General features: G+C 36.0%; 2 protein-coding genes across 5 annotated transcripts in view; one reads left to right on the forward strand and one right to left on the reverse strand.

Moving 5' to 3' along the window:
* Positions 1–25,739, forward strand: part of LOC106662164 (ribonuclease P protein subunit p25-like protein) — a 47,652-nt gene that overhangs the window by 19,288 nt on the left and 2,625 nt on the right. The window contains exons 2-5 of the mRNA XM_014386012.2: positions 8,017–8,109; positions 18,290–18,385; positions 24,414–24,595; positions 24,890–25,006. Coding sequence (XP_014241498.1) covers positions 18,290–18,385; positions 24,414–24,595; positions 24,890–25,006 — 395 coding nt within the window. The 5' untranslated portion in view covers positions 8,017–8,109. The remainder of the gene's footprint in view (positions 1–8,016; positions 8,110–18,289; positions 18,386–24,413; positions 24,596–24,889; positions 25,007–25,739) is intronic.
* The window catches only part of LOC106662160 (tyrosine decarboxylase), a 165,421-nt gene that overhangs the window by 11,972 nt on the left and 127,710 nt on the right, over positions 1–25,739 (reverse strand). Inside the window, exon 1 of one of the 4 annotated variants that reach the window (XM_014386006.2) lies at positions 7,438–7,640. The exons of 2 other annotated variants lie outside the window; for them this stretch is intronic. The gene's annotated coding sequence lies outside the window, so the exon portion shown is untranslated. Of the gene's footprint in view, positions 1–4,415; positions 4,471–7,437; positions 7,641–25,739 lie in introns of those variants that run through there. One more of the 4 variants, XM_024225416.1, reaches the window with a different exon arrangement.

Genomic DNA, 25,739 nt, shown 5'->3' on the forward strand with positions numbered 1-25,739 from the left:
ATAATTAACTTGGTGAAAATCTATTGACCACGGGCCGCCTGGTAATTTTTTAAAATGGTCTTTGGGACATTTATCACAAACATTTGGATATTTCAAAAGTGATATGTTTTTTCTTAACGAGCTTTCATATTGGAAATTTACAGTTGTACATAACTCAGAGAAATGTGGATGATATTAATACTAATGAACTTATGTACCGTGGTAATGTTTTATTTTAAACATATCCGTGGTATTTTATAAGTATCACATTTTTGTATTGCACTGTACTTGAACGTTGATCAGAAGGTTCATCAGAACCTGGTGGTTATTTACTTATCAGAAATTTTTATTTTGTTTTGAAAATTGAACTCTTATGAGCAGAGACAAAACGATTATCAAGAGTTTCACTCCACAAAACCACATCGCCGTTTTCGATTGATTCGATCGTTCGACTGGAACTGATAGAATCCAGTTATTTTCATTCTTCTGTCTCACAATGTAGAAAATCAACACTAAAAGCTATGCTTCCGTTGACCCGTTCAACAGAATAAAAATGCTCGGATAGCATTAAATATCCAAAACCGCCCGAAAAGTACTCACATGGGCTGGTAGTCGTGTTATCCTAAAACGATCAACCTCTACAGAAGCGTCGTTTTAATTATCGCAATTACCAGCCAAACTAATTGGAAAATATTAAAATCCGTAAATCTGTCACAGCCCGTTCAGGCCAAAAGTTTATACGCAATTTCGGGCCCTAATTAACTCTTCGTAAGTTAAACCCCGTTTTACGTCCATTAAATGGCAGCGTATTGATATGCTACGAGTCGGTACACTCTGAAACTGTCGAGTTTCTTGAACTGGCAGTTTTTTGGGCTATAGGTGCAAAATCCTCAGAACATGTTACAAGTAAATTGTTTAGTTGCATCCGGAGGTACTTGATTAATTTAAAATTTTGGACAGTACTATGCTAACTTTGAATGTAATTATGGGAATCGTTTTTTTTTGTATTGTATTATTTATCTAAACGAGTTATTTGCAGTTCAGTTTGATTATTCACGGCCACTTTGAATCTGCCCTCTTTCCGGGGGTGTTGTGAAACTATATTTAACTTATTATTACCTACGAAAATGTACAGAGTCGTGCTAACAATGATAATTTTTAGTTTGTATCTATTAATGACGTAATTAATATGGTATTTGTTTTGAGATACCAACCCATTGGCAGCCCCTGACGAGAACTAAAACCATATTTTTTAACCAGCAGTCATTTATAGCAATTTGAAACCACATGCTTCTTCCCTTTAGATTAGTTATTAAATAAATCTTGTGGGCGTTATCTTTTAAACCTTCTGACGTATCTTAGTGGTGGTTTGTTGTCTCATGAGGCTGTTGCTATGTTCTTATTGATTAGGATGGTTTAGGATGGCAATATAGTCATTTTGAGGTTCGAAGTGCTGTATTGCCGTATGGCTACATTCCATTGCTCGCATCCAAGATTTTGTTTTGTACTCTGCTGCCAATAAGCCAGTGGTGTATCATCGAATTGGACGACTGGGTTATACAGCTGGCTTTTAGTAGAAAGTGTTACGAGTGACCTACTATCATGGAGGTGTTTGGTGGAGGCGGTCTTATTTTTGTTATTAGACTTTTAACATGGTGGCACATGTTAGCTTTTAGTCCAAGTTTTCTTAGCTAACGGACATTCACCAAGCGAGGAATTTTCCAAGCGTGGTCTTGGATGGGTCTTGACAGTGTATCACCTTTTATACTCCAGTAAGGTCTCAAAATTGTTGGAGTATCCGCCGAGCTTCTTCACAAGTCCTAGCAGAGCCTCGAGCTGCTACGTCGTCTTCATAGAAGTCGCTTAGTAGACAGGGTAAAGAAATGGGCCTAGCATGCTGCCTTGTGGGACTCCAGAGTAAATAGAGATGAGTTGTAAGGTTAGATCCGGTATTTTACTGCAAACTTTCGGCCAGTTAGTAAGTTGTCGAAAGCATTTTCCATGCCCTGAAAAATTCCTAGGCATACCCCATTTTCCTTGTAACTGTTTAGGGATCGTATCGATTACTCGGTGCAACTGTTGATGCAAGAGTGATTTTGCCTAAATCCGATTGTGTGTCTGGTGTAAGTTAATTGAGATGTACAGCAGATTTGTTAACAGATATCAGGAGGGTCGTCAGGACATTTTAAACAATTTTTGTTTTCCAACCGCTTTTTAATAAAAAGTTGTTATTTTCTAAAGTCAAATGTCCGAATGACAAATATTTTGTTCTCTCGGCTGTTTTTTGAGTTATTTGTATTGGAGTTTGATTATTGAATGTTGGAATCTAGTCTCTAGCACTGGGAATTTGAGTTTGTTGAACTTTTTATTTGCTGACTATTTTTGAAGGGAAATATTGTTATTTTCTAAAATTGTTGGGTAAAACGATTAATATTTTGTAACATATAAGCGTGCTCCATATCAATCTGCTATATAAGTAAAGTCCCAAGGTAGCGGACTTGATGGTATTATGTATTATGATGTGGACTGGTGGGAAGGTCTGACGTTTGAGCGTGCATTTTCTAGTTCAACCTGATCCGCCACCGAGTGCATCAGTCGGTAATTAGGTTCATATGTCGTTGGATTGGAGACTCCAACAACATATGCTTCTGCTAGGAGTTTGGAGTGTGTAGATGGGATTGTGTTGTCGCCCGTATAGATTGTGAGTTGCCTGTTCGGACGTATAGATATGTCAGCAGTGTATAGGATTGGACATAGAGTGGAAACTTATTTTCTAAAATCCGACGTATTTATATTTGGTATGGGGTTTGGTTTCGCCTCTTTCTTGCAATTTTTTAAGATTTTTTTTCAAAAAGTTCTTGAAGAATATAAACCTGTCATCGGTTTCTGACAGATTTTACTGCTCTCAAGAATTCTCCGCTTCTCTTCTCTCATAAGAGCACATGATTTCTCAATTTTTTTAATGAATATGCTACGTTTGTTAAGAAGTCGTGCTAGACCCCTGTGACGTGTCATATCATTTTGACGTCCCAGTCATGTGTGAAGCATTTGGCGATGTACAACGTCCGCAGTTGGGAACGGAATATTATTTAGTAGACAGAAGTGGGGATTTTTTACGAGAGTGAAGTTAATGTTGGTGGATTTGTCTGTGTTCCGAGATTTCCGAGTGGAAATGATAGGATCGGATTTACTTGAGATGCTGTATCGTCTGTACACGTGCGTGTGATGGAATGTCAGTTGAAACCTGGATAGTGTGGGGGGGCCAGAAAGCTACCCTGAGGAACACACCAGCACGGATAGGGGAATATGCAGTGCAGGAATTGCCTCAAAGACTCGGAAAAACCGATCAGTGAGATAACTGTCCAGTAAGAGATATTAGAGGACGGAAGGATGCCCCTCAGCAAGCAGAGATGCCACACGTTCTTTTCAGTTTTTTTTAAATGTTGCTGGAAATTTTACCAAAGTGCCCATATTGTAGGGAAAAGCGATCTTACTGATTTTAAAAAAATATCATGAAGCCTGTGAATATTTCACGGCCAGAATGAAATACATACCAGATATATTTAGCTCCAAATAGTTCAACGTAGCAAACCTTTAGCCTCTAAAGCCCAAAGAATTAAAAATAAAATTCATGTTAAAATATTAAAATTGTTTAAGATTCAAGATTATGTATTTAAATAATAAGGTTATTCGATACGTTACCAGAATAATGTAAAATACTTAGATACAATTAAGCAACATCAATAAGAATTAACAGAAATAATTTAAAAATTAACGTAATTAAATTAATATAATTAAATTCAGTTAATTGTGTCTAAAAAGGTATTGATTTTCTCAAAAATGAATAAGAAATAAATCTGGATTTTATTCCTTCACTTTAAACGGACTGCGCTGATCTAATTTTTAAGTAAGGATTTAATTAAAACCGTCGACAAAAGAAGGCTTGTCCATTAATCCTTTGTTTTCCACCGGAAAGAGATAACTTGAGCGTAAAGGATACGTCGTTTGCCGAAATCCCGAAACATTTTTGGAGAATGTAAACAACAAAAGAACTTGCACTTCGTTATCAAAACGGGCAGTTTTATTGTGTAAAATTCATTCTTGTCTGGATTCTGATTGAACATTTTTATGAAATTTGTAATATTTTAGCAAAAAGGACGAAAGTACCTATAAAAATGCACCAATTGATAATAAACAATAAACCTGCAGTCCAATTAATATAAAAAAAATTAATATCATACAAATATAAGCAAAATAATATAAAACGCCCTCTCTTTCGAGTTTCCAAACACGGATGATCCGGGTCGATCATACATCGGGAAAAACAATATCTTATAATAAATAATACACAATCACGTCAGAATGGCACTTCATATAATCGCGATGATAAGACTTTAATCCGGCACACTGTAAATGGGGAAAAATGATGGACTTACAATTTTGAGTAGCGCAGTAATTGAGTGGTGAGGAACTATCGATTCGTAGACACCGTTTCTTGAAAAAAAAAAAAAAAAAAATCTGGTACATACAATTTCAAACTTTAATGAGGATTTCCTTGGACAAAAAGAACTTTTTAATATTTCTTACAAAACTTTCTAAAATTGTTGTTTTTAGGTAACCATTATTAAAGTGAGAACATTAATATGAGCATTGAAAATAATTCAGGCGTTATTTAGAACAGGTAGCATTTAGAAAATCGTAAACATCAAACAAGATTCAGTAATTCCAAGTACTCCGAGAATAGACAGACTCAGAGGTACAGTTCAACAAATAGTCAATCATAGATCACCCAACAAACAAGGAGACAACCAGATTGGTGGGTCATGGATTTGGACCAAACTATTTTTGGGCATTCGGACACGCATCCGCCCCTTCTTGTGAATATGGTCGTACAACATTTTTGTTTTTATGTTAACCAACAATGAAATTGATACACCAAAAATCCTTTTTTAATCACTAAATAACGATTTATGCTCATTTAATTGCGACTAAAATTAGATTTTGAAAAAAGCTTCCATTAATCCGATTAAGAATTCCCTTAAGTCTATTTCTAATGAACACGTTGTTATTGGATAAGTGAAGTCTTTGTTGACAAGTGAGAATAAATACAATTATTCCATAAATACTCCCACTTTTCCAATAACATGTTCATTATAAATAGACTTAAAGAATTCTTGACTGACATTCCTAGTGCATGCTCTAGCATCATTTTCTAAAAAGCTAGTGATCTATTTTCATTGTTGATAATTCATTTTAAAAAAATTGTCCACTGCATTTTATAACTGTATCGAACATTAAAGTCGGGCTTTTCTAATTGAATAGCGATTAATTTCTGGAAAATAATTTTGCTCTTTTGTGTCTTTTTTTTATAGAAATATTTTATTTATTTTAAAGCTACATGCGGTATGTTTGACGTCAAACTCCAGTAAATCTGAGTAATTGTATGGGTTAAAAATCGATAAATTTAAATTCAAACAAAAATTCGTATTTTGGGTTCTCTATAGGTGCTTAAAATAAAATTTCATATTAGTTTCACAGAAAAAAATTTGTTACTTGGTTTACTTGAAAAATATTTGGTTTTTAGAAATTTTTTCGTTATTGATAAACTTGGATAGATTTTGGTATATTTTTATTGTAACCTACATAAAAACTGCTATAAAATCATATATTCCTATAGTTGATTTGGCAAATAGAAAGACGAAATAAAAATAATATAAGGAAAATTTCAGCTTTAAACACGAAACAAAAATTGGCTAAACTTATTCACAAGACGTAGCGGGTACGTGTTCGATATTTTGGAGTGTAAAACCACCAAAATAAGTTTGGTCCACATCCGTGGCCCACCAAACTGGTCGTCCCCTTGTGAGTTCTTAAGAGCATATTTACTGCTTTGGGGCTAAAATCAAAGTTCTGCAACCCAGTGTTATTGGATTTATTTAAATCATCCAAAATATGTAAATGCAAAACTAAAATAAAACTTTTCGAAGTGATTATCTCATTATCTCACTATTTACTCGTTACAGCAGAACTGATCCTTACGGTTACATTTTTTCTCGCAATTTTCAAAAAAAAAAAAAAAAAAGAGAATGTAATTAAAGAATCTGGTTTAACCCGTTGAGTACACATGAGAACTGTGGTTAATACAAGCCATCAGTTATTTATGTAGTTCCTGGAGTTTTAAACAGTTTATTTGGTATTCCCGTATAGCGGGAAGACATCTATCGTATCTACCTTTGAACAGTTTTGATTTTGGCTTGGCGTATTTGCCCACATGAAGTTAATGAACATTCACAAAATACAAGCCCTAAACATCGTTCTTAATTAATTTAAAACATTGTTCGATAGAAATAAACAGTTCAATATATTTATTTCCGTTATTTGTGACGTTATGCCTCAATTGATTTTGAATACCTGTCTTACCATGGGTTCAAAGAAAGAAAAGCGAGAACGTTCGGACCTGGGACCATTTTTAATTTTGGATGCCCTTCGATAAGATTGTTCTAATAAATAGAAGGTCTATTAAGAAGTTCTAATCATCATTTCTAATTAATTTAAAACCTTAAAAATTCAGACCTAAAGAAAAAGTGTAATTGCTGGATTCGAATACGTTCTGATAGGTCAAGATAACAAAAAAGCGACAACGTTCGGATTGGTTGAAATGAAAACAAGCGATAAGAATCGGATCAGGGTTGATTTTTTGATTTTGGATTAGTCCCACCATTAGACCATTCTTGTGTACGTAAGAGGTCAGTTAATCAATTCAAAACCCATCATCCATTCTAATTAATTTTAAACACATCTTGCGAGAATGAAGCAGGTCAATAATTTTTTGAGCAATTCTGACTTTATTCCGAGAAGGATTTGGACAGCGTAGCGTAGAAGTTCAATATAAAAGTTGGAAAACTTTTTGACCTGTGAAGATATTTTTATTTTGGATTAGTCCAATGCGCTCACGTGAGGTTAATTAATGAACTGAAGTCAATCATCGTTTCTAATTAATGCAAAAAATAACATGTCCGATCCAAAGAAACAGTGAAATTAAATTTCCTATGTTACTCACAAATGATTCGGACAACCTGATGAGCAGGTTGATCTAAACAAGCCAAGGTGGATTTTTTGATGGCTGATGAAAAGATTCATCATAAGATGAAATCTTGGCGTAGTATTGATGATATTGATGATAGTCCGTATAAATCCGAAAAATTAAATTTTTAACAGAAGCCACTGCCAGATAGTCAATTTAATGTTTGATTAAAATAAATTGTATGATAGATGAAAAATTATTTTGGCTACCGTTTGAGAAACGAAAGTTACATGTTAACAAAATTCAAATTCTGTCTAGCATATAGATTTAAAAATTATATAGTTACATATTTTTTTATGACACCCTTGTCCAGAAGGTTTGTTGAAATTGTGCTTGAACCTTACTCGCTAAATGAGATTAATTGAATGAAATACCTTTTCTTCCCCTCGAGCTTCTGCTTCCGTCGTAGTGTTGGCGATACTGGGCCGGATCTCCCGGTTTTGAGTAAACCACCCTTCTTCGTGGGGACAGGCGCGGTGGTCCCGAGGGCCATAATCTCCCTCCCACACTCGTTTATCCTTTGACGTCCTTCGAGGTGGACCACCAAAAGGTGCGGAGGGCCTTGTCCAAGGGGTGTTTTCGGCAGTTCTAATTACCTAATGTAATGACTTTTGTCAGTAATTCTTAATGTATAATTGTCCTAATTTTTCGGTTTAATGGAAATCCCCATAGGGGCGATTAATATAAAGATGTACATTTATCATCATTATTATAAGAAAACATAAAATAATGAGAAAACGTTAAATTTTATTTCATTACAACATTGTCGCTTTTTATTTGCAAGAATCTTTTCTTTGTTCCTGTTGCTAAAAGGAACGTCTATTGTGAAGAATCAACTCGAACGCCTTATTGTTCATTGTAATAATAAACTTTCAATTATAAGTTGCAAAATTACTTCATTTTTAAGATGTTTTGTTTTCAAGTTTGTCTTAAACGAGTCAATTTTTTTACAGCTGGAACTTTCACCATGGAAATAAACGGCCCTTTTATCTGAACTTCATGACTTCCGGGTTATCTAAGACTTCGAACACTCGTTTACCTGGAAGGTAAGAACATCAAGCCTTAACCTTTCTATTTAACTTCAGTGTATTAAATTAAAACAATTTTATTTCATCTAAACCTTAAATCACTCCAAGAATCGCGATTCCAAACTCTTTGCTGATTCAATGTACTAAATGATAAATAAATTAATCTAGTCGGTAGAAACGTTAGCAATATATAGCTAACAAGCTTGATTCTCTCAGTAAATAATCCATGGGAAAAATGGTACTTGTACTGGAGGTTGATAACACGAAAATGGGCGATGGGGTGAACAAGTATGGTTGAAATCGCCAAGCTTTGAAAAGAAAGTAAAGGAGGCTGAAATTCACTGGACATTTAAATAAAGGCATCTAGGCTTACGATAAGGACGTAGCGGTAGTTGCTGAAGTCGAGGAAAAACTTATCCCTCCTGTCTTTAGTTGAGGGAAGCAACATTGCCCTCTGGAGTCGGATAGAGAAATGTGAAGCTTAGAAGTTTGATAAACACGCAACCTGGCTGAAGATGAGGACGGTATCTAGCTCCTCAAGTCAATACGACGGTTTCGGTCTTCAGGACCGTGACGAACATAATGGAGTGGCTCACTTATCGAACGAAAATAAAAAAGACGAACGATGCGCTGGTCTAAATAAGCGACCGTTTTAGTCGTCAGATAAAGAATGTAAGAAATCATTTCGTTTTTTGGTCTTCAAAGCTGGTCCAAGTAGACTGGCTGGTGAAGATGGGACAGCTGATGTAGTGTAGTTTCTGAAGTAAAATAAGAAAATAAAGCTTTCCGTAAGTTCGACTTAAGACAACTGAAAAAATGAGGCAGCAGTGGGATTTGCCAAAGTCAGTTAAGAAAGAAAGCCTTCTGGCTTTTGGCCTTCAGGCTACTGGTCTGGTCAAAGTTGAAGAAATAATAAGGAACAAAGAAGCTTTCCAGACGTTGATGTTTGTGGGCCGAGCCGAAAATGAACTGCTGAAGTCATATAAGAAAGAAGCTTTCTGGATTTTGGTCCATACAACTGACCTGGGTGAGGAATCTGCCGTTACTTGAAGAACGAAGTTTCTGGATGTTGGTGTTTAGATATTGACCAGGCCGAAGATAAGAAAGCAGTGGTAGTTTCTGTCGTCGGATAAATGATGTAAGAATCATTCTGGTTTTTGGTCTTCAGGCAACTAACCTGGTAAAAGTTGAGGAAGAAGGTGAAAAAATGTAAAAGTATCTAAAGTAAAAGATGGATTATGGGGAGCAGGTGTAATTTCTGAAGTAAAATAAGTAACAAGGAGCTTTCCAGGCGTGGGTGTTTGTGTTACAGGCCGGGTCGAAGATGAGACTACAGTGGTAGTTGCTGAAGTCGTATAAGAAAGAAAGAAGCTTTCTGGCTTTTGTTCTTTAGGCAGCCGGCTGGGTCCAGGTTACTTGTTGAACTCAAATACAAAAGAATGAAACTTTGGATGTTGATATTTAAGCAACTGGCTGACTTAAGAAAAGAAAATAGTGATAGTAGTTGAAGTAGAATAAGAATGTATAAAGCTTTATCGTTTTAAGTCTTCAGGTACTTAAAATTGCTTCCCTACCTTTGGCCGTTTATATTAAATAAAGAAAAATCAATAATTTCTATCTTTAATGAAGAAACAACTGAAGATAAGGAAGCATCAATATTTGCTGAAATCACTTGATGAGGATGCTCTTTTCGTTGCTTACTTTCCCGAGGTGACGAAGCTGCTTTAATGAAGACAAATAAGCAAGAATAGAACACTCCGGCCTTTAGGGAACTTCGTTGTGTACTTGTTGTTTGTATAGATCTGTAGTATTAGGCAAGGAAAGTGGATAATATATATTGAAAATAGCACAGGACCCTGCACAACACCCACATAAACGTTTTTTTGAATACGGACTTTTGTAACTTGAAACTTAACGATTTAACTTGTTGAATATCAGAAGACAACATAAACTGGAAAACTATACTCGATTGTCTTAACACTCATCGCTAATATAGTTTTTCTTTTCCAGTTCGTCCACGTTTTTCCAAATGATATAAAACAAATGCTTTCGACAACCGACGATACGACTTGTTTTGTTAATTATTATGGGGTTCAAAAATTCCTAAAAGCTGTATAAAATAATATCAAGGTTCGAATGGCACTGGAACTACATCCAATAAAGCTTCTACTCGTTGTAGGTGTTTTCATTATCCGAAAAATCATTGTCGGGGATCAATCCAGTAACAACACGGTTTTGGCATTATTCCGCCCACTCGGCCAAAAATGTTTATGCATTGCGAATCGATATTGATTCCCCTTGTTTTCTAGAGCGAGAAATATTCTCTGCCCAAAGGTCTCCTTCTGACAACTGATAATGAAGCGGTTTAAAAAACATTGGGTGAATATCTTCAAACGTCATCACTGCTTTCAAATAAAATGTTTCTAGATAAAAAATCTGAAGTTATAGCTTGATATAAATTTTTTTTCTCTAATATATCCATTTTTTCGGTTAGTCACATCATGAAGTGACATATGTTGGCTTATAATAATCTGAACTTACTTAATGTGTTGCAAACAATAACAAGACAACAATGGAAAGTTTATAAACATGCAAACTGTTCCAACAAATCGTGCAACCCAGATAAACATACTAAAAAACTATTTACAAAGTTTATATAAAATTATAACTACTAGAGATATACTACAAAAAACTAGGGCAAAAGATTCGAGAAAAAACAGTTTAAACAATAGAACCTATCTAGGGCTAAAGATACAAGCCTGTATATCCCAAAAAACAAAAATAGCAACTGAATTCGTAAATAAAAGCGCCAATTACAAAACCTATATGAAACAGTACAAATAAGCTAGAATAACATAAAAATAGGATAGGGCTCGAGCAGTACGGTTAGGATGGTTCGAAAGGTTAGTATGGAAGGTTTGGAATCTGGACAGGATTAGATCGTTGACAAAAGGAATGTTGAAGTCTTTGTGAATAGTGAGGTTAGTAACATAATAAGGTGCTTTGACAATTTGTCTAAGGACTTTCCATTGGAAGGACTGGATGCGCTGGATATTGGAAGGCTTGGCAGTGCCCCACAGTTACACTCCGTATGTCCATATTGGTCTTAGTAAAGTCTTGTACAGTGTTAGCTTGGCCTTAATTGTCAAAGTCGATTTCGGTCTAAAAGTATTTGTAGTAGTCCAAGTCTTGTATTAAATTGCTGTTTTTTAAGTCTTATGTGGGGATTCCACGTCAGTCTGCTGTCGAGATATAGTCCCAGATAATTGACTTGAGTGAAAACTGGTATCTCTTTGTTGTTGATGTACAATGGAGGGCAAGACTGCTTTTCAGCGTAAAAGTACGCTAAGTGCATTTTTCATCGTTCAGTCTTGTCCTCCATTTTTTACACCAGTCTTCGATAAGCTCAACGTGTTCCTGGATATTGGAGGTAGCTTGGACAGGATAAAAAAGGATCAATTTTGGAAATGAAATATTATAACCTGAGCCAAACCACAAAGGAACTTACAACCTAGCTTAAAAAACACTGGATTGTGTATTTAGCTATTAGGATTGTTTTAGCTTAGTTAAGTTAAAAACTGCAATAATGAAAAAGAAACAATGTGGCAACAATCACAAAAATCTGTGTGGTAACCTATAATCAAAATTTGGCCAAAACGAAATTTTATATTTGGAAAAACTGTAATTAACAATTGAACACTTAGAAACGACAAAAACCCATTTTTAAACAATATAGTCGTTGATTATTTGGAGATCGTGACATGCGGTCTAGTATGACGTAGGTTTTAGAACACCATTTTCTTTATGGTGCTCACGTTTCGATCTTTATTGAGATCATCTTCTGACCTCAAAGTGTTTGTTTTCCCTGTATATGCGTCATTCTTGTGTGTCGTGTTGACAGGGCCCCAAAATAGTCAGGCTTGAAGTGAATTAAGACGACCCATTTAAAAATTTACACTACCACAAAAATTTAGTTTTACTTCGTCTAGTCAGGACGTCGTCATAAGTTCGCAGTTAGGAGGCGGATATGATTGAAGTATTCGGGAGGATCTTATTGCGGATGAAGAATATGTGGCTTGAGTTTTCTATGTTTGAGTTTCCTTTCTTTTCTCCAGTAGTGTGAGGTGTGGTTGAAGGTTGTGGAAACGACTTGAGTTCATTTAGAGGGTAGCTATACCGTATAGAAAGGTAATTTGGTGGTTTGATGATGGGATGAGATGGGGAGGTCAGCTTTGTACACATGATGAAGTGCGCCACAACGCCATATTGAGGGTACAACAGGGATAAAACAATATTCATAGAGGAATTGCTTTCGTAACGTGTGGTATGCGATGGCAGAAAGCTCTTGTGTATGATTAACTTAAAACAAAGTCTGAAAATATTTAATTAAAAAACTCCTAAGATTGGCCTGAAAATACTATTAGTACCTACTGGCCAGATTTGCCTTGAAACTAGCCTGACCCAAGGGCATATAAAGCCTAAACCACCGACAACAATATGGACAGTTCCTCACTGAAGCCGGCGCAGTGCTGAACTTGTTCAAGTAATTCAAAAAACCCGCGAGTGTAAACGGACCCAATAAGTAACCCAGTGCCAGTTCAATATATAACCTATAAATTAAATAACACTATAAAAATAAATAACCATCTTTTAGGTTATGTTTTAACTTATATTTTAATTTCTTGTAAATACGGTAAAACGCTGAAATAGTCTTAAAAAGTAGGAGTACACCTTTAAAAAAATCAAAATTATTAATGTAATTGGAAAAATATCCAAACACTTAATTGATCGTCAACCATAGACACATTTCAGCATGCCTTATATGATAACAAAGTAAGATTTGTGAGTTATGCTATTTTGTCACGGAGTTATTGGCTCCTCATTTTGTATAGGTTTTATAAAATTTGGAAGTTCAGACCAATTTTGGTGAAATAATACACATGTATACACTTTTGTCGATGATTTTGGCTTGAAAACCTAATTACTTTTTAATAGGATTACAGTTATTCACGTGTTATTTTCTAAGAGTATGGAGTCGAACCTTTGGCCAAATCGTCTACTTTTTATTTACAAGGATCAAATGTAGAATGTCCTCTATAGTCTTCAATGGCAGTTTTCGACTGTTTCACCGCAAGTAAATATTAATGTGCAGTTTGTTTAGGGTTTATATTTTATTCTGTGAAGCAAGACATCAAAGGAGGGATATTTCGTGAATATATATAATATATGATCGTATGTCGTGGCATAAAACCTGTTGCATGATTATTTTTTTATAGGATCAAAAGGTCTTTGTGGCTTTCTTTGAGTGCGGTTTACGTCAGCATTCCAGTTGAGAATGAAGCCATTAGTCTGCTAAACTTTCTTTATTAAGATTAGTATAAAAGAAATATATTAACAGAGACGGTAGCTTTCGGTCGAAATATAAGGTGCCACTAGTATCCGAGATATTTTCGGTATGCTCAGGTGTCATAACATTTCGCCCCAGTACTGAAAGCAGTAGTCCGTAGAGGGAAGAGACAATGCCCTGAATATGAAAAATAAAGGGTATACCACGGAGCCCTGACCTCATTCCGAATATATTTACCCCGGATTCCGACACGTCCCTTCATTCCTCTATTATTGGTGGAGGGGTTGGAGCCGTTTCTCGCCCTTTCACGGCCCGGGGGCGAGGGTGTACCAGAGGGATGATTGCCCCCACGCCACCTACACCGCCGACGTGTTTACTCGAACTCCTTTTCCAAATCTCCCGGGAAGGACCACTTTATGAGTTTCCCAACTATTCCTGTATTCATCCTGTCCAGATTATCGGCTGGGATCGATCCGTGAATTGGCGGGTAACATTTCCTCAAAAGTCACTTTTGCCCGCATGGGAAAATTATATGTAATCCCGTTTTATTTAGATCAGCGGTTCTTAAACTTGGGTTCGAGTAAGCGAAACAACTTTGATATTAATAAAAATCAAATTAATTCTTTATTAATCTCTATCGATACATTTTATCTCACTAAAACATAATTTTGTCTTCAAAACTGTGGCTAAAAAAAGAAAATAAGTGCAAAAAAAAGAGAGAAACTATTTCTGTAAGAGGTGACAATTCAGCAATAAATTTTAAGAAAGACAGTGAATTGGTAAACGACTGTTACGTGAGCCTATCACTGCGATCAAATAAATTGATTTATGAACTGTGATATGTATATGGCTGTTGTATAATAATTTTGTTTTTATTCTTTAATAATTGATCACAGTTAGATATTTGTTGATTACATATCTTTTCTTTGCAAAATATTTATTTTATTTATTGCTCTGTACATAATATACATTGAGCAAATAGTTTAGTTATAAACAAATCTGACAGACCTGTCAGACCAGGGGGCAATGGGGAGAGAATCCAACCAGTGATGAAACTTTCTTTTATTTAATTGGGGGGGTTAATTCGGTGGGTTAGATAGAAGGTCATGAGGCCATCATCGTTTTAAACGGCGCGGAGGATTGTAAGGGTGAGATGTTGAGGAAAGAGTTAGGGCTAGGGGTTAGGGTGGAGGGATACTTTAGAGTGGAAAGTGAAGAAGCGTGTTTGGATAAGATCTTTCACGAAAGGGATTTTAAGATCTTTATGGATCGTTTAATTGATGACAGAAGGGAGCATTGAGGATACGGCGGAACTTTAGATTGGAAAGATTGTATTCGTTGGATATTGGATGATTTGTCCGAGCCCCACAGATCGACTCCTAAGGTCTGATGAGTGTTTTGTAAGCGGTTAGTTTGTTACATATGTTTAGTTTTGATTTTGGTTCAAGTAGGTGTCTGAGTAGTACATATTTTTTTTTTAAGTTATTGCCGTTTTAATCTTGTATGTCGGTTCCAAATAAGTCTACTAACTAAGTAAAGCCCAAGGTAGCGAACTTGGTTCCATGGTGGTATTATCTTGTTTTAAATGTGCTCTGTTGGACAGGTTTGACGTTTGGGCGTAAACGTAACTTGTTGGCTTTTTTGTTCGTCTGTCACTTATCCGCCACAGACTGCATCAGTTGGTAATAAAGTTCAGGTGTTGTTTGGAGTGCTTCTGTTGCTAGGATAGGATTGGAGTGTGTGGATAAGATTGCGGTGACGTCCGCGTAGGTTGTGATTTGTGTGTTCAGATGTGTGGGTATGTCAGCAGTGTAGATGGTGTAGAGGATTGGGCCTAGGATACTTCCTTGTGGAACGCCAGCTTTGATTGGTGTGATAAGTGAAAAATCGGTACAGATTCTTACTTTAAAAGTTTAAACCATCGAAGGATTTCACAATAAGATAGTAGGAATGAGGGAGGATACATTTTAACTTATAGAGGAAGCCGGGGTGCCATACCCGGTCAAATGCTTCCGTAACATCCATGATTACATATCTATGTAAATTTAGTAAAATTGTTACCAACTAGTTGTATATTGTAATATTATATAACAAATGACAAATGTGATATCATCCAAAAGCGATGTATATTAATACATGTGATGTATATTAATATGTTTTTAATAAAAAATCTCATTTTCACTGGCTGATAGATTTTTAGTTTGTATTAATTTAGAAATTAAAATACCTATTGTAATATTGCATATTTAGAGAGTTACAAATTTAATTTGATAAAAAATTTAATTTCATCATAAATGCGAATCCTAGCCTTGAGAGAGGAAATATATTTTCCGAAACGTCGGCTCAATGAAATAGTTTTTTTTTTTTTTTTTTTCAAACCGAGCACCTATCCCCACATCATCATCACATTAATTCTATATTATTAGCATGACTGTTTACCTCGTCTGCCTTGAGTTTCATATCCTCTTTGTACATTATGGTTTATAGCAAACGCTTGAAAAATTTCCTAATCGATTTGGTCTCTCATAAACTGACAACTGTAATAAACCCCAGGATGATTAAGCTTTTTTATCTCTTCTTATGTTAGAAATGTGTTATTGAGATGACTTTTTTTAAATTTGTATTTTATTTTAGCCTATACATAGTTGAACATATCACAAATGTGATTACAGTACCTTTTTTTTCACATGGTCACTAACACTAATGCTGCATCCGATGTACATATGAAAACCCAGACAATGCTCGCACTCAGTGTGAGGGATTGAGAGGTAAGGAGGTCTCGAGGCCGTCGTCGTTTAAGGCAACGTGGCGGGTTCTCAGGATGGGAATGTGTACAGAAGAGAGGGCTCGAGCAGTAAGGTTAGGATGGATCGAGAGGTAGTTGTGAAACTTTTGGAATCGGGAACGGATCAAATCGTTGTCAAAAGGAATGTTGAGGTCATTGAACATAGCACTAACACCAAGTGTCCCACGATTTGTGGGAGGTCTTATGATTAGAAGAATTGGATGCGCTGGACGCTGGATGGCATGGCAGAACTCTACAGTCCGACTCTATATATCCAAAGTGGTCGGAGTAAAGTTTTGTATACCGTATCACAGTGACGCAATAACCATTAGTTTAGTATTAATAGTCAAGATTTCGCTCATAGAAGTCTTCGTAGTTATCCAAATCTTCTATTGAGTTGTTGTCTCTAAAGTCTTGTGTGGGGATTCCACGTCAGTCTGTTCTCTAGGTATAGTCATAATTATTAGGCTCGAATGAAAGTCAGTATCTCTTTGCATTAATGAACGGTGAGGGTAAGACTGTTGTTTCAATGTGAACATAAACTGAGTACATTTGGGATGACAGAATCTTTTGTATGCAAGAGCTTCCTATGTGTTGTTTCTAATTTTTCTTGGCAGAAACGATATGTTTACCATCTTTGCTAGGTTTTGGGGCATTGCCTGTGAGGATCCGTAGTCTCTTTTGAGAGATACATTCAACATGGATTCTCTAATGTCATGCACTTATCTACGCTGGAACAAGATATTCTTGTACAGTTATGCAGTACGTCCAGTAATTGATGATGATGATGAATATGGATACCAGGAAGACGGAGTTATCGTTGGCTTATCGTACATTGCCAGTTCTATAGTTCAGTGCAATCTACTCGATTCTTCTTCTACTTGCTGATCAAAACATTCCACAAAAGCTCTAAGTAAAATTAATAAAATAGCCTGCAATAAAAATTCCATCGATCTATACAGAATATCCCATTTTGCTCCGAAAATTAGGAGTACTCAAAGATTGGCTTCCATACTCGACTGTGTCAACCTGGTGGCATTCCTATCTGCTCTCTAAATAGAAACAAGGAGTGACACCCTTCATGATGATGATGATAGATACTAGGAAGTAGGGCGTTTTTGTTCCCCAAACCCTACAGCCTTCTTCCTTATTGTACATTCTAGTAAAGTGCAATCGACTCTATCCTTCTCCTAAGGGCTACTAGGTCAATTCGTTTACCTGGGTTTTCTTTGTATCCTAGGTTGGTCTCCATTGATCCCTTCTTCGCATTCGATATGGGTGGCTGTTTTTTCCTTCTCATTGCATAACCTTCAAATGGGGTCATCATTGAATACACCAATATGTAGAGGTTTTCTCAAATGCTTCCTATCACCCCTGTGGGTTTAGTCCTCTCTAACTGTAGCAGTGAGTTTGCCAATCAAGGTGAGGCTTTATGCATAAAGCAGTAACATAAGCTTACTGGGTTTAGCACCTCTAGAGTTTATCCTCTTCTCCTTTTGTCTTTTTTTGGACCCATTCTGTGATAGAGGATTCTATATCTGTTCAGGGCATATATATGGCCTTGAGGATCCTCCTCTACCACAAAACACCTTTGTGTGCTGGAACCCAAGAATCATTGTTGTTGTTGTGTTTTCCACTCCAATGCTTAATTCTTTCTACTCGACACATTTATGTTAATAGGCCATTTCGGCATTGTTGTATTTGAAATATTGAAAATGGAAGAATAGAAATAACCTGAAAGCAGAAACGGAGCACAGAATGAAATTTTCTAGCATCAAGCCTGCTGGTTATGTTTTCAATGAAACTATTACCTCCATGTCATCAAGTTTAAAAATTATTTATAGTAAGCAACTGTTTATTTTTGTTATATACTAACACAAAATAATATAACCAATTAAATAATCAGCTATACGTTTTTAACAATATTGAGGTTGAAAATTATTTCTAAAATGACGCCTGATGGTAGTGGTCCACCAAAATCAAAGGTGGTGATCCTCGGACTAAATAAATTTAAGACCTCTGATTTGAATAGTTGATTTTTTTTAAATAATCCTTTTTCTTTACAGATGGACAACTACACCAAAGGTGATAACGTGGAAGAACCTCTGGAAATCGAGAAAATCCCCATACCGAACTTGCCGAAAAACGTCCTATGGATGCAGGTAGGCAATTTTGGCACCACACTTTTATTGTGTTAACCACCTAGGATCGGATTTAAAACAGGTCATAAAATTTAAAAACAATTTTTCCATATATTAGATTACATACTAAATATATACTTAATTCAAGCACTTTTTTAGCATGCTTTCTACAACTTTAAATCCTTTCACCAAATTATTTTTTTTTCTTTTTTTCCCAACATTTGAGCAAGATTTCTCACTCGCCGATTTACTAACGAATTTCTAATCTCGACTAATTAATTATTTTATTTGTTACATATTTTGTAAAATATTTTTTCCCCTTTCAATGAAAATATAAAATTTAAATCAGCAACATTGTTGATACTCTGCATTCCAAATCCTCTCTTGTTTTGTGTTAGGAATAAAATAAAATCGTACTACTTCGAAAGTAAGTTTATAATTTATTTAAAGGAACCTTGATTTACGGAGTACACTGTTACATCATGAAGGCTGTCTTCCTCATTTTCCCCTGTCTACAAGAAGAAAAGCAAATGGGTTGCTTTCAACTAACAAGATTGCACGAGAGCACCTCCCCTCTTTTCACAAATCTTCTAAATTTCCAACAAAAAAACTTTGGCCATGATTTCTTACAAAACAATGATCATACTTAATTCACACCATCGTCAGGGTTATACATGCTTATATTATTACAATAAATTAAGTAACATAGGAGAAGAGTACATCTTAACATAGTTTCTTTCAAATTGCAGGGAGTGCCTTTAATGGCCTAATGGGCACAATTTTTCTGCTGGATAGTCAGCGAGATCACTTTATAAGTCTATATACTGCGATGATTTATTTTGACTAACCAATCAGTTGTAGCGATCAGCGAGCTATTTGGAAACGTTGCATTCATGCTAGTAAATACATTACAACAACGCTTCCGGGGCGTCGGTGGCCGCAACGGTTTAGGCGTTGACACGGCGCTCATCACTGTAAGGTAAAGGTCCCGGGTTCGAATCCAGCGGCCCTGCATTCGAACTCGGCATACTTACAAACATACAAATTGGCTTTTTTTTTTCAAACACACCGTCACCCTGAGGGTTTATATGACGTCTGCTGATGCGAACCCTCGTAAAAAAAATTAAAAATATAAAAAACGCCTAAGCATTTTTCCAACATTTTTTTTGCTTTTCCAAAAAGTGGAAAACAATATTGATTATGTCATTGCTAAGTCGCGTACTCATTAAGCTGATAAATACCAAGTTGCAAGGCCAATGCAAGGAAAATAGGATTAATGATTATACGAAAACGTGGTACCTAAAAGAGAATTTAAGCAAATCCAAAATCATGGCATTTAGGAATGGAGGAAGACCGGCCAGAAGCGATAAGTGGTCGATGGGAGAAGGTAATATTGAGGTGGTTAAACCTTGGAGTGAACATAGCCTCACAACTCATTTAATAACTAAAGTGAAACAGGGATGTCTACTGAGTCCCTTGCTATTCTCGCTCTTTCTTAATGATCTAGATGGAAGTGGGGTAGAAGTTGGAATAAAGAAGATCAAATCACTTACATTGTCATTTGATCTTAGTGTCGCAACCAAATTCTCTACAGCGGATCAAAACGAGATTAATGATTATATTATTATGGAAACATGTTACCTAAAAGTGAATTTAAGCAAATCCAAAATCTTGGTATTTAGGAATGGAGGAAGACCGGCCAGAATCGATAAGTGGTCCATGGTAGAAATAATAATAAGGTGGTTAAATCTCGGAGTGAACATAGCCTCACAATCATTTAGTAATTTAATAACTAAAGTTAATAAACTAAGCAATGATTGGGCCCGATTTGGACGGTCATGATGCCAGGACCATATTGGCATTGAAACCAAATCCGATACAGTGCCTTATTGATGATCTATGGTGCACATGTATAGGGAGGAAAATAATATAGGGAGGTAGAGGTACTTCAAACCGTTTATAAACAAAATGTACTACCCTTCAGGAACCCTTCAAATTTCCTATGTTGGATTGAACATAAATACCCCTCCCAAAAAAAAAAAAAAAAAAAAAAAAAAAAAAAAAAAAAAAAAAAAAAAAAATAGTGGCTTGGAAATCATTGTTAAGAAATTATCGTCGTTCAAGGAAAGCCTTGGAGGCCACAGTGATAACTACATTACCCATGCAATTAAATAATATTAAAAAATGGCTTCTTTAGTAAGACTCAAAGTTACCTACAGTCCAATGGCATCGAAGAATAGAACAGAAAGTGACATCAAATAAAAAATAACCACTGTATCGGGAATTAAATTTTGAGTTGAAAGATAGAACTGTTTGCACGCAAACCTCCCACTGCGTTACTCGCAATGGATAATGACGATAAGGAGCAATAAGCAAATAGGTAAAATTAATTTTTTAAAGTATTTTGCATGATTGTTGATTGGCATTATTAATTTTTTTTAAATTATTTAATTAAAATCCTGTATTAACCTATTTACTGTTATTCTAGGCAAACTCACATACAACGGTAAACACATGTCCTTACCATTGTAAATATTAAACACTATATTAACAGAAAAGCAAATATATCTACTTTTTATGCAATTAGTTCCAGCTGTTTGCCTCTTAGACCCACTGGCGATGATAGGTAATCCTAACCTTGACCTATGTCACACTCACTCCGTCGCACTGATTTCAAAATATTTATCACCCTGTAATCATATCAACCAGAATACGCAGATCCAAATGATTTGTAAAGACCAAATTACGGGTGAATCACCCCGCGGACCACACAGATAAATCTGGCAATTATTACTATGTACCATCTACTCCAGTTGGCAACGGAGTATTCATTCTCCCATCATACAAAAGACAAAGAACTTAACAGGTCTTCGTATAGGCCAACGAAACGGGCCAAGGACCCTCTTAAAACATCTATTCTCGCTAATAAATGCTTTCTCACAAAAGGTTTTCAACAAGACAATCAATTGAGCTCAAAAACCGTTTAAATGTTGGGTAGCTTGCCTACTGCTTTCTATATAGTTCCTAAAGGTGAATTCGGAACTACAAAAACGTAGGGTCAAAACATGGTACCTTTCCATCTGGACACAGCCGACCATTCTCCATGGGCCGGACCTATTTTCGTACAGGTCTGCGTGGTAGTTAATAGTACATCATGAACTTCGTCCAACCATGCATTCACTGTGCATTCAAAAGTGACTGCTGAATGTTGTTTAAATGCGTACACGGTTTATTAATAGATCCTAAATGGTTACAGAATCGCAGCAATTTAGCACAATGTAACACCGACGCGCAACTAAACACCACAACAGGACATAGTCGGCAAAGTTCCTCAGGTGTTTTCTTGCTTTACCTTGGACAAAATTTATTTCCCAACTTTAACCTAATAAAAAATAAAGAAATATGAAATAAATCACTTAAAAAGGAGACAATAAACATAACAAACAGCGAAAGCTGAAAAACTGGATAAAATATCTACATGAAGCACAGAAAAAAAGAACTACAATAAAGAAGTTGAAAACACAACTTTAATTAATTAAAAAGCACACAAAAAAATTTAACGTAATTTCTTTCCTTCTTTTGTTCACTTCGTTTACTGTCTCTTTTTATGTGTTTTTTTTTCATGTTGAATATATATTTGATTTATTTGATTGGGCGAATATACACGTCAGTTTTACCATTTTTATAGGGTGGAGAGTGTTTCACTAAATCATCCCAATTTGCTCTTTGTCTAGCCCCTTTTGACTAAACGGTGAAATTCCAAGGTGCCCCTGGGTGTTAACGTTGTCCTTCTAATGACTAGCTCATGAGGGAGAACAGCTCTCATTAGCTAATGGGCCGACTTCAGGCATAGCTTCAGCCTGAGAGAACGCCCTTCAGGTCGTGCAACTTGGTTTAATTGTCTGAGTAGGAAACTTCCACCCTGCCTTTGCGCGTATTTAATTTATTGCGGCCTATCCGTTTTTCTTGACTCGGCGGAATTTTAATTTTAAAGTTAAGAGATTGTTTTCCGCTTTCGACTCATTGTCAGTAAAAAGTCCCTTTACAAAACAGCCAGGTAAACGTCAATAAGGCCGTTTTCCTTGGTCTTTCCGACTATTTGGAAGTTATTGAATATTTAATAAACTTCAATTTATAAAACAACAAATATACATTAAATGTCCTTACATTTTATGAATAAAAGTCTCAATATTTTTGTTCATTAGTACCTACGATTTATGTTTTTAATCCTCTGTACATTAGGTAGGTTGCATTTTATTGATTTTTTACGAGAATTAGCAAGAGCAGAGGTCATATCAACCCTCGACGTGTCGGTGTTTCTGAAAAAACAAGCCGATTTGTAGGTATATCAGGTTCGAATGCAAGACCGGTGGATTCGAACCCGAGACCTTACAGTGACGAGCACGGTGTCAACGCCTTTACCGGTGCAGCCTTCGACGCCCCCTACGTGGCTGAGGTCATATTCAAATCACGGGACTAGAACCCACAGTACTTTTTTCTGTAGTAAAGTAAAAAGTAAAATCCGAAGTAAAAGTAAAAACCGAATCTATCATTGAACCAATCAAGAAGAGTAGTAATATAATAATTAATATCTTTCAATTAATTAAAGTTTTTAGTTGAGAAAAAGTCAATGTTACGAGCGGGATTCGAACCCACGACCTTCGGCTAGGTACGCCACTACTCTACCACCTGAGCTGTCGTGACTTCGATCCACTGGGACACTAACTTCCCTAACTTTCACTAACTTTTTATCTCCACTAAAAACCTTAATTAATTGAAAGATATTAATTGGTCAAGCGGACCACGAAAACTAGTGAATTGAATAAGTTCAAATGAAGTATATCTTCACTAAAGGTCTCCGTGGCCATTTCAATTGTCGCCGAGAATCAAATAGATTACACGACATTTGAAAAATCGCAAAAAGGAGGGAAAATTCAAAAGGTGGTCAGTTTCCGAATCCTCCAATTATAATTGGTATTACTATAAAAAAGATTATTACAAAAGCGTGAGCGGTAACAATTACGTTATAGATTTGATCGTCGCCAATAAATGAGCCAGGTTGTTGAGATGGGAAGACTGTCCGAGTGAATCGAGGTCACGATAGCTCAAGTGGTAGAGCAGCGGCGTATCTAGCCGAAGGTTGAGAGTTCGAATCCGGCTCATGACATTGACTTTTTTATCTCAACTAAAAACCTCAATTAATTGAAAGATATTAATTGGTCAAGCGGACCACGAAAACTAGTGAATTGAATAATACTTAATAAAAACTATTAATTATATGTATAAAGTGGGGGAGGTTTGTAAAGCGACAAACAGCTGAGGTCATCCCCAGCCCTCTGCGTATTTTCCTCCTTTTTCAGGTCTTTACTGCGTATTTTATCTTAAACTTTTTTCTCAATGTAGTTACTGGCTTTGCTTTTATATGTACTAAGTCGATATCCTAAAACGCTCGTCTCTTGTTTGGACCTCAGGTTGCAAATACAGAATGGACACAAAACATGTAGGAAATGGACACATATACAATACATCACTATCCGATATAAAATGAAAATCTGGTCACATTCACTCCCCCAGAATAATTGATATTCCTCAGACGAGGTTGTAAACTATATTCTCGCTAATAATTTCCTTTACTCTCTAAACGTCACACAATAATCAGTTCCCCGGGGGCGGGGTTACACAGCCCCTTCCTTTCGCGCTAATAAATTACATCCATCAATAAATAAACCAACACAACACAAACACACATACACTTTGTACATTTAAGAATCCCTACAGCCTCTGAGTTACCAGAAGATCTGTGCTCGCTGTTGTGCCCCAAGGCTACGTATGCCAAAATATTGTCTATATACGTAAAACCTTCTAGACCTTATTTTGGCATATCGTCGGACCTGTGCGTAGCCTAAATGAAGAAAAATTTTAATTGTTTTTTCCTGTCGTTAGTCATTGGTCAGTTTCAAAGTAAGACGAGAAGTACCGTTATGTTCATTTTATCTTAAACGACCAAGACGAAATATGCGAGACTAAACGGACACAATGATTGTTTCAGGTCAGAGGAGGCAGCAAGATAAGGAATCTATTAGACGTAGCTTTAAAAGCGTATGAAAACGAGTCGAGAGACGTTTTATGGACGGCGTCCGGCCCAGCCGTCGGGAAGGCAGTCACTTGCGCTGAAATAGTAAAAAGGAAGTTCAAAGGAGTACACCAATTCAACCACATCTGCTATAGAAGGTAGAGTATAATAATTTTCAAATGTTTAAAATTTGAACAGCGATGTTTATTACCCTGTTTCAGTTTTACATAAAAATGCTCAGGGCATGACCTGAGCCTGTTCTTAGTCTTTTACATATTTGTTTAGTTTATTATATTAATATAGTTGGTTTAAGCGGTTAAATGCTATTTTAGCACTAGTGTGCAATTTCTTCAGATAAAAGAATTAGCATAAAACTGGGCAAAATTATTTTTAATTTCTTTACAGTTTCATCAGATATTTTGCGTAGTGACTTAATTTCTGTATTTGTTTAGATGCGAGGAATACTGGGAGCCTAAAATATCGGGCCTCGACCGTCTCGTCGTCAACAGAGACGTCCCGATGATCCACATTCTTCTGTCACATGAGGCTATAAACGAAGGAGCACCCGGGTATGTCTTTATATCTCCCATATTAAACAAGAAAAAATCCCTTTTATGCGTTCGTCTTTTTCTATAATTCCGATAAACCATCGCGCTCAGTTTTTCAAACGTATTGTTTTCCAGGGTGCAAATACAAATTTCACCCCTTGTTTATCTTTATGTAGGGCGAACGTTGTAAGAATGCAGATCTCTGCTCTTTGGTGCAGCTTTTCAGCAAATATTCTTATGAAATTGAATTGTTTCTAGGTATTCGAAGGGCGGAGGAATTTCCAGGGTGCCTTATTCCGTTAATATCCCACATCTGTTAAAAGCCCTGTAATTGTTTAAATATTTAAAATTAAATCCCTTATTTTGTTCAGTGTTGAAATTAAATTCCATTGTAGTCCTTTCCTCATTGTTTTCCATTATGAATAATTATTCTTGTTCAGGTTTTAAACGAAAAATGTGCCATATTTATGCTATAATACACTAAAAAAACAAAACAAAACCAGACACTCGTATTGTGTTGATTATTGCATACTATATTTATTTTTGTTGTTTTATTATTCTCAACATACATTTAATTCTGATGTTTTGAAAGAAAATTCACCAAAACACCGGCAAATCACCACTAACAATTTATTACATGGTTTTGCTCTTATTAACGTGGTTTACGTCCTCTGGCCTTGTTGAGTGCTTGAGGTTTCGTCTTGTGGAACAGTACCCGATCCTTCACCAACGGTTTGAAGCCGTGCATCTATTG

This window comes from Cimex lectularius, unplaced genomic scaffold (genome assembly GCF_000648675.2).
Source record: "Cimex lectularius strain Harlan isolate CLEC.00 unplaced genomic scaffold, Clec_2.1 scaffold51, whole genome shotgun sequence".
Classification (NCBI taxonomy): domain Eukaryota; kingdom Metazoa; phylum Arthropoda; class Insecta; order Hemiptera; family Cimicidae; genus Cimex; species Cimex lectularius.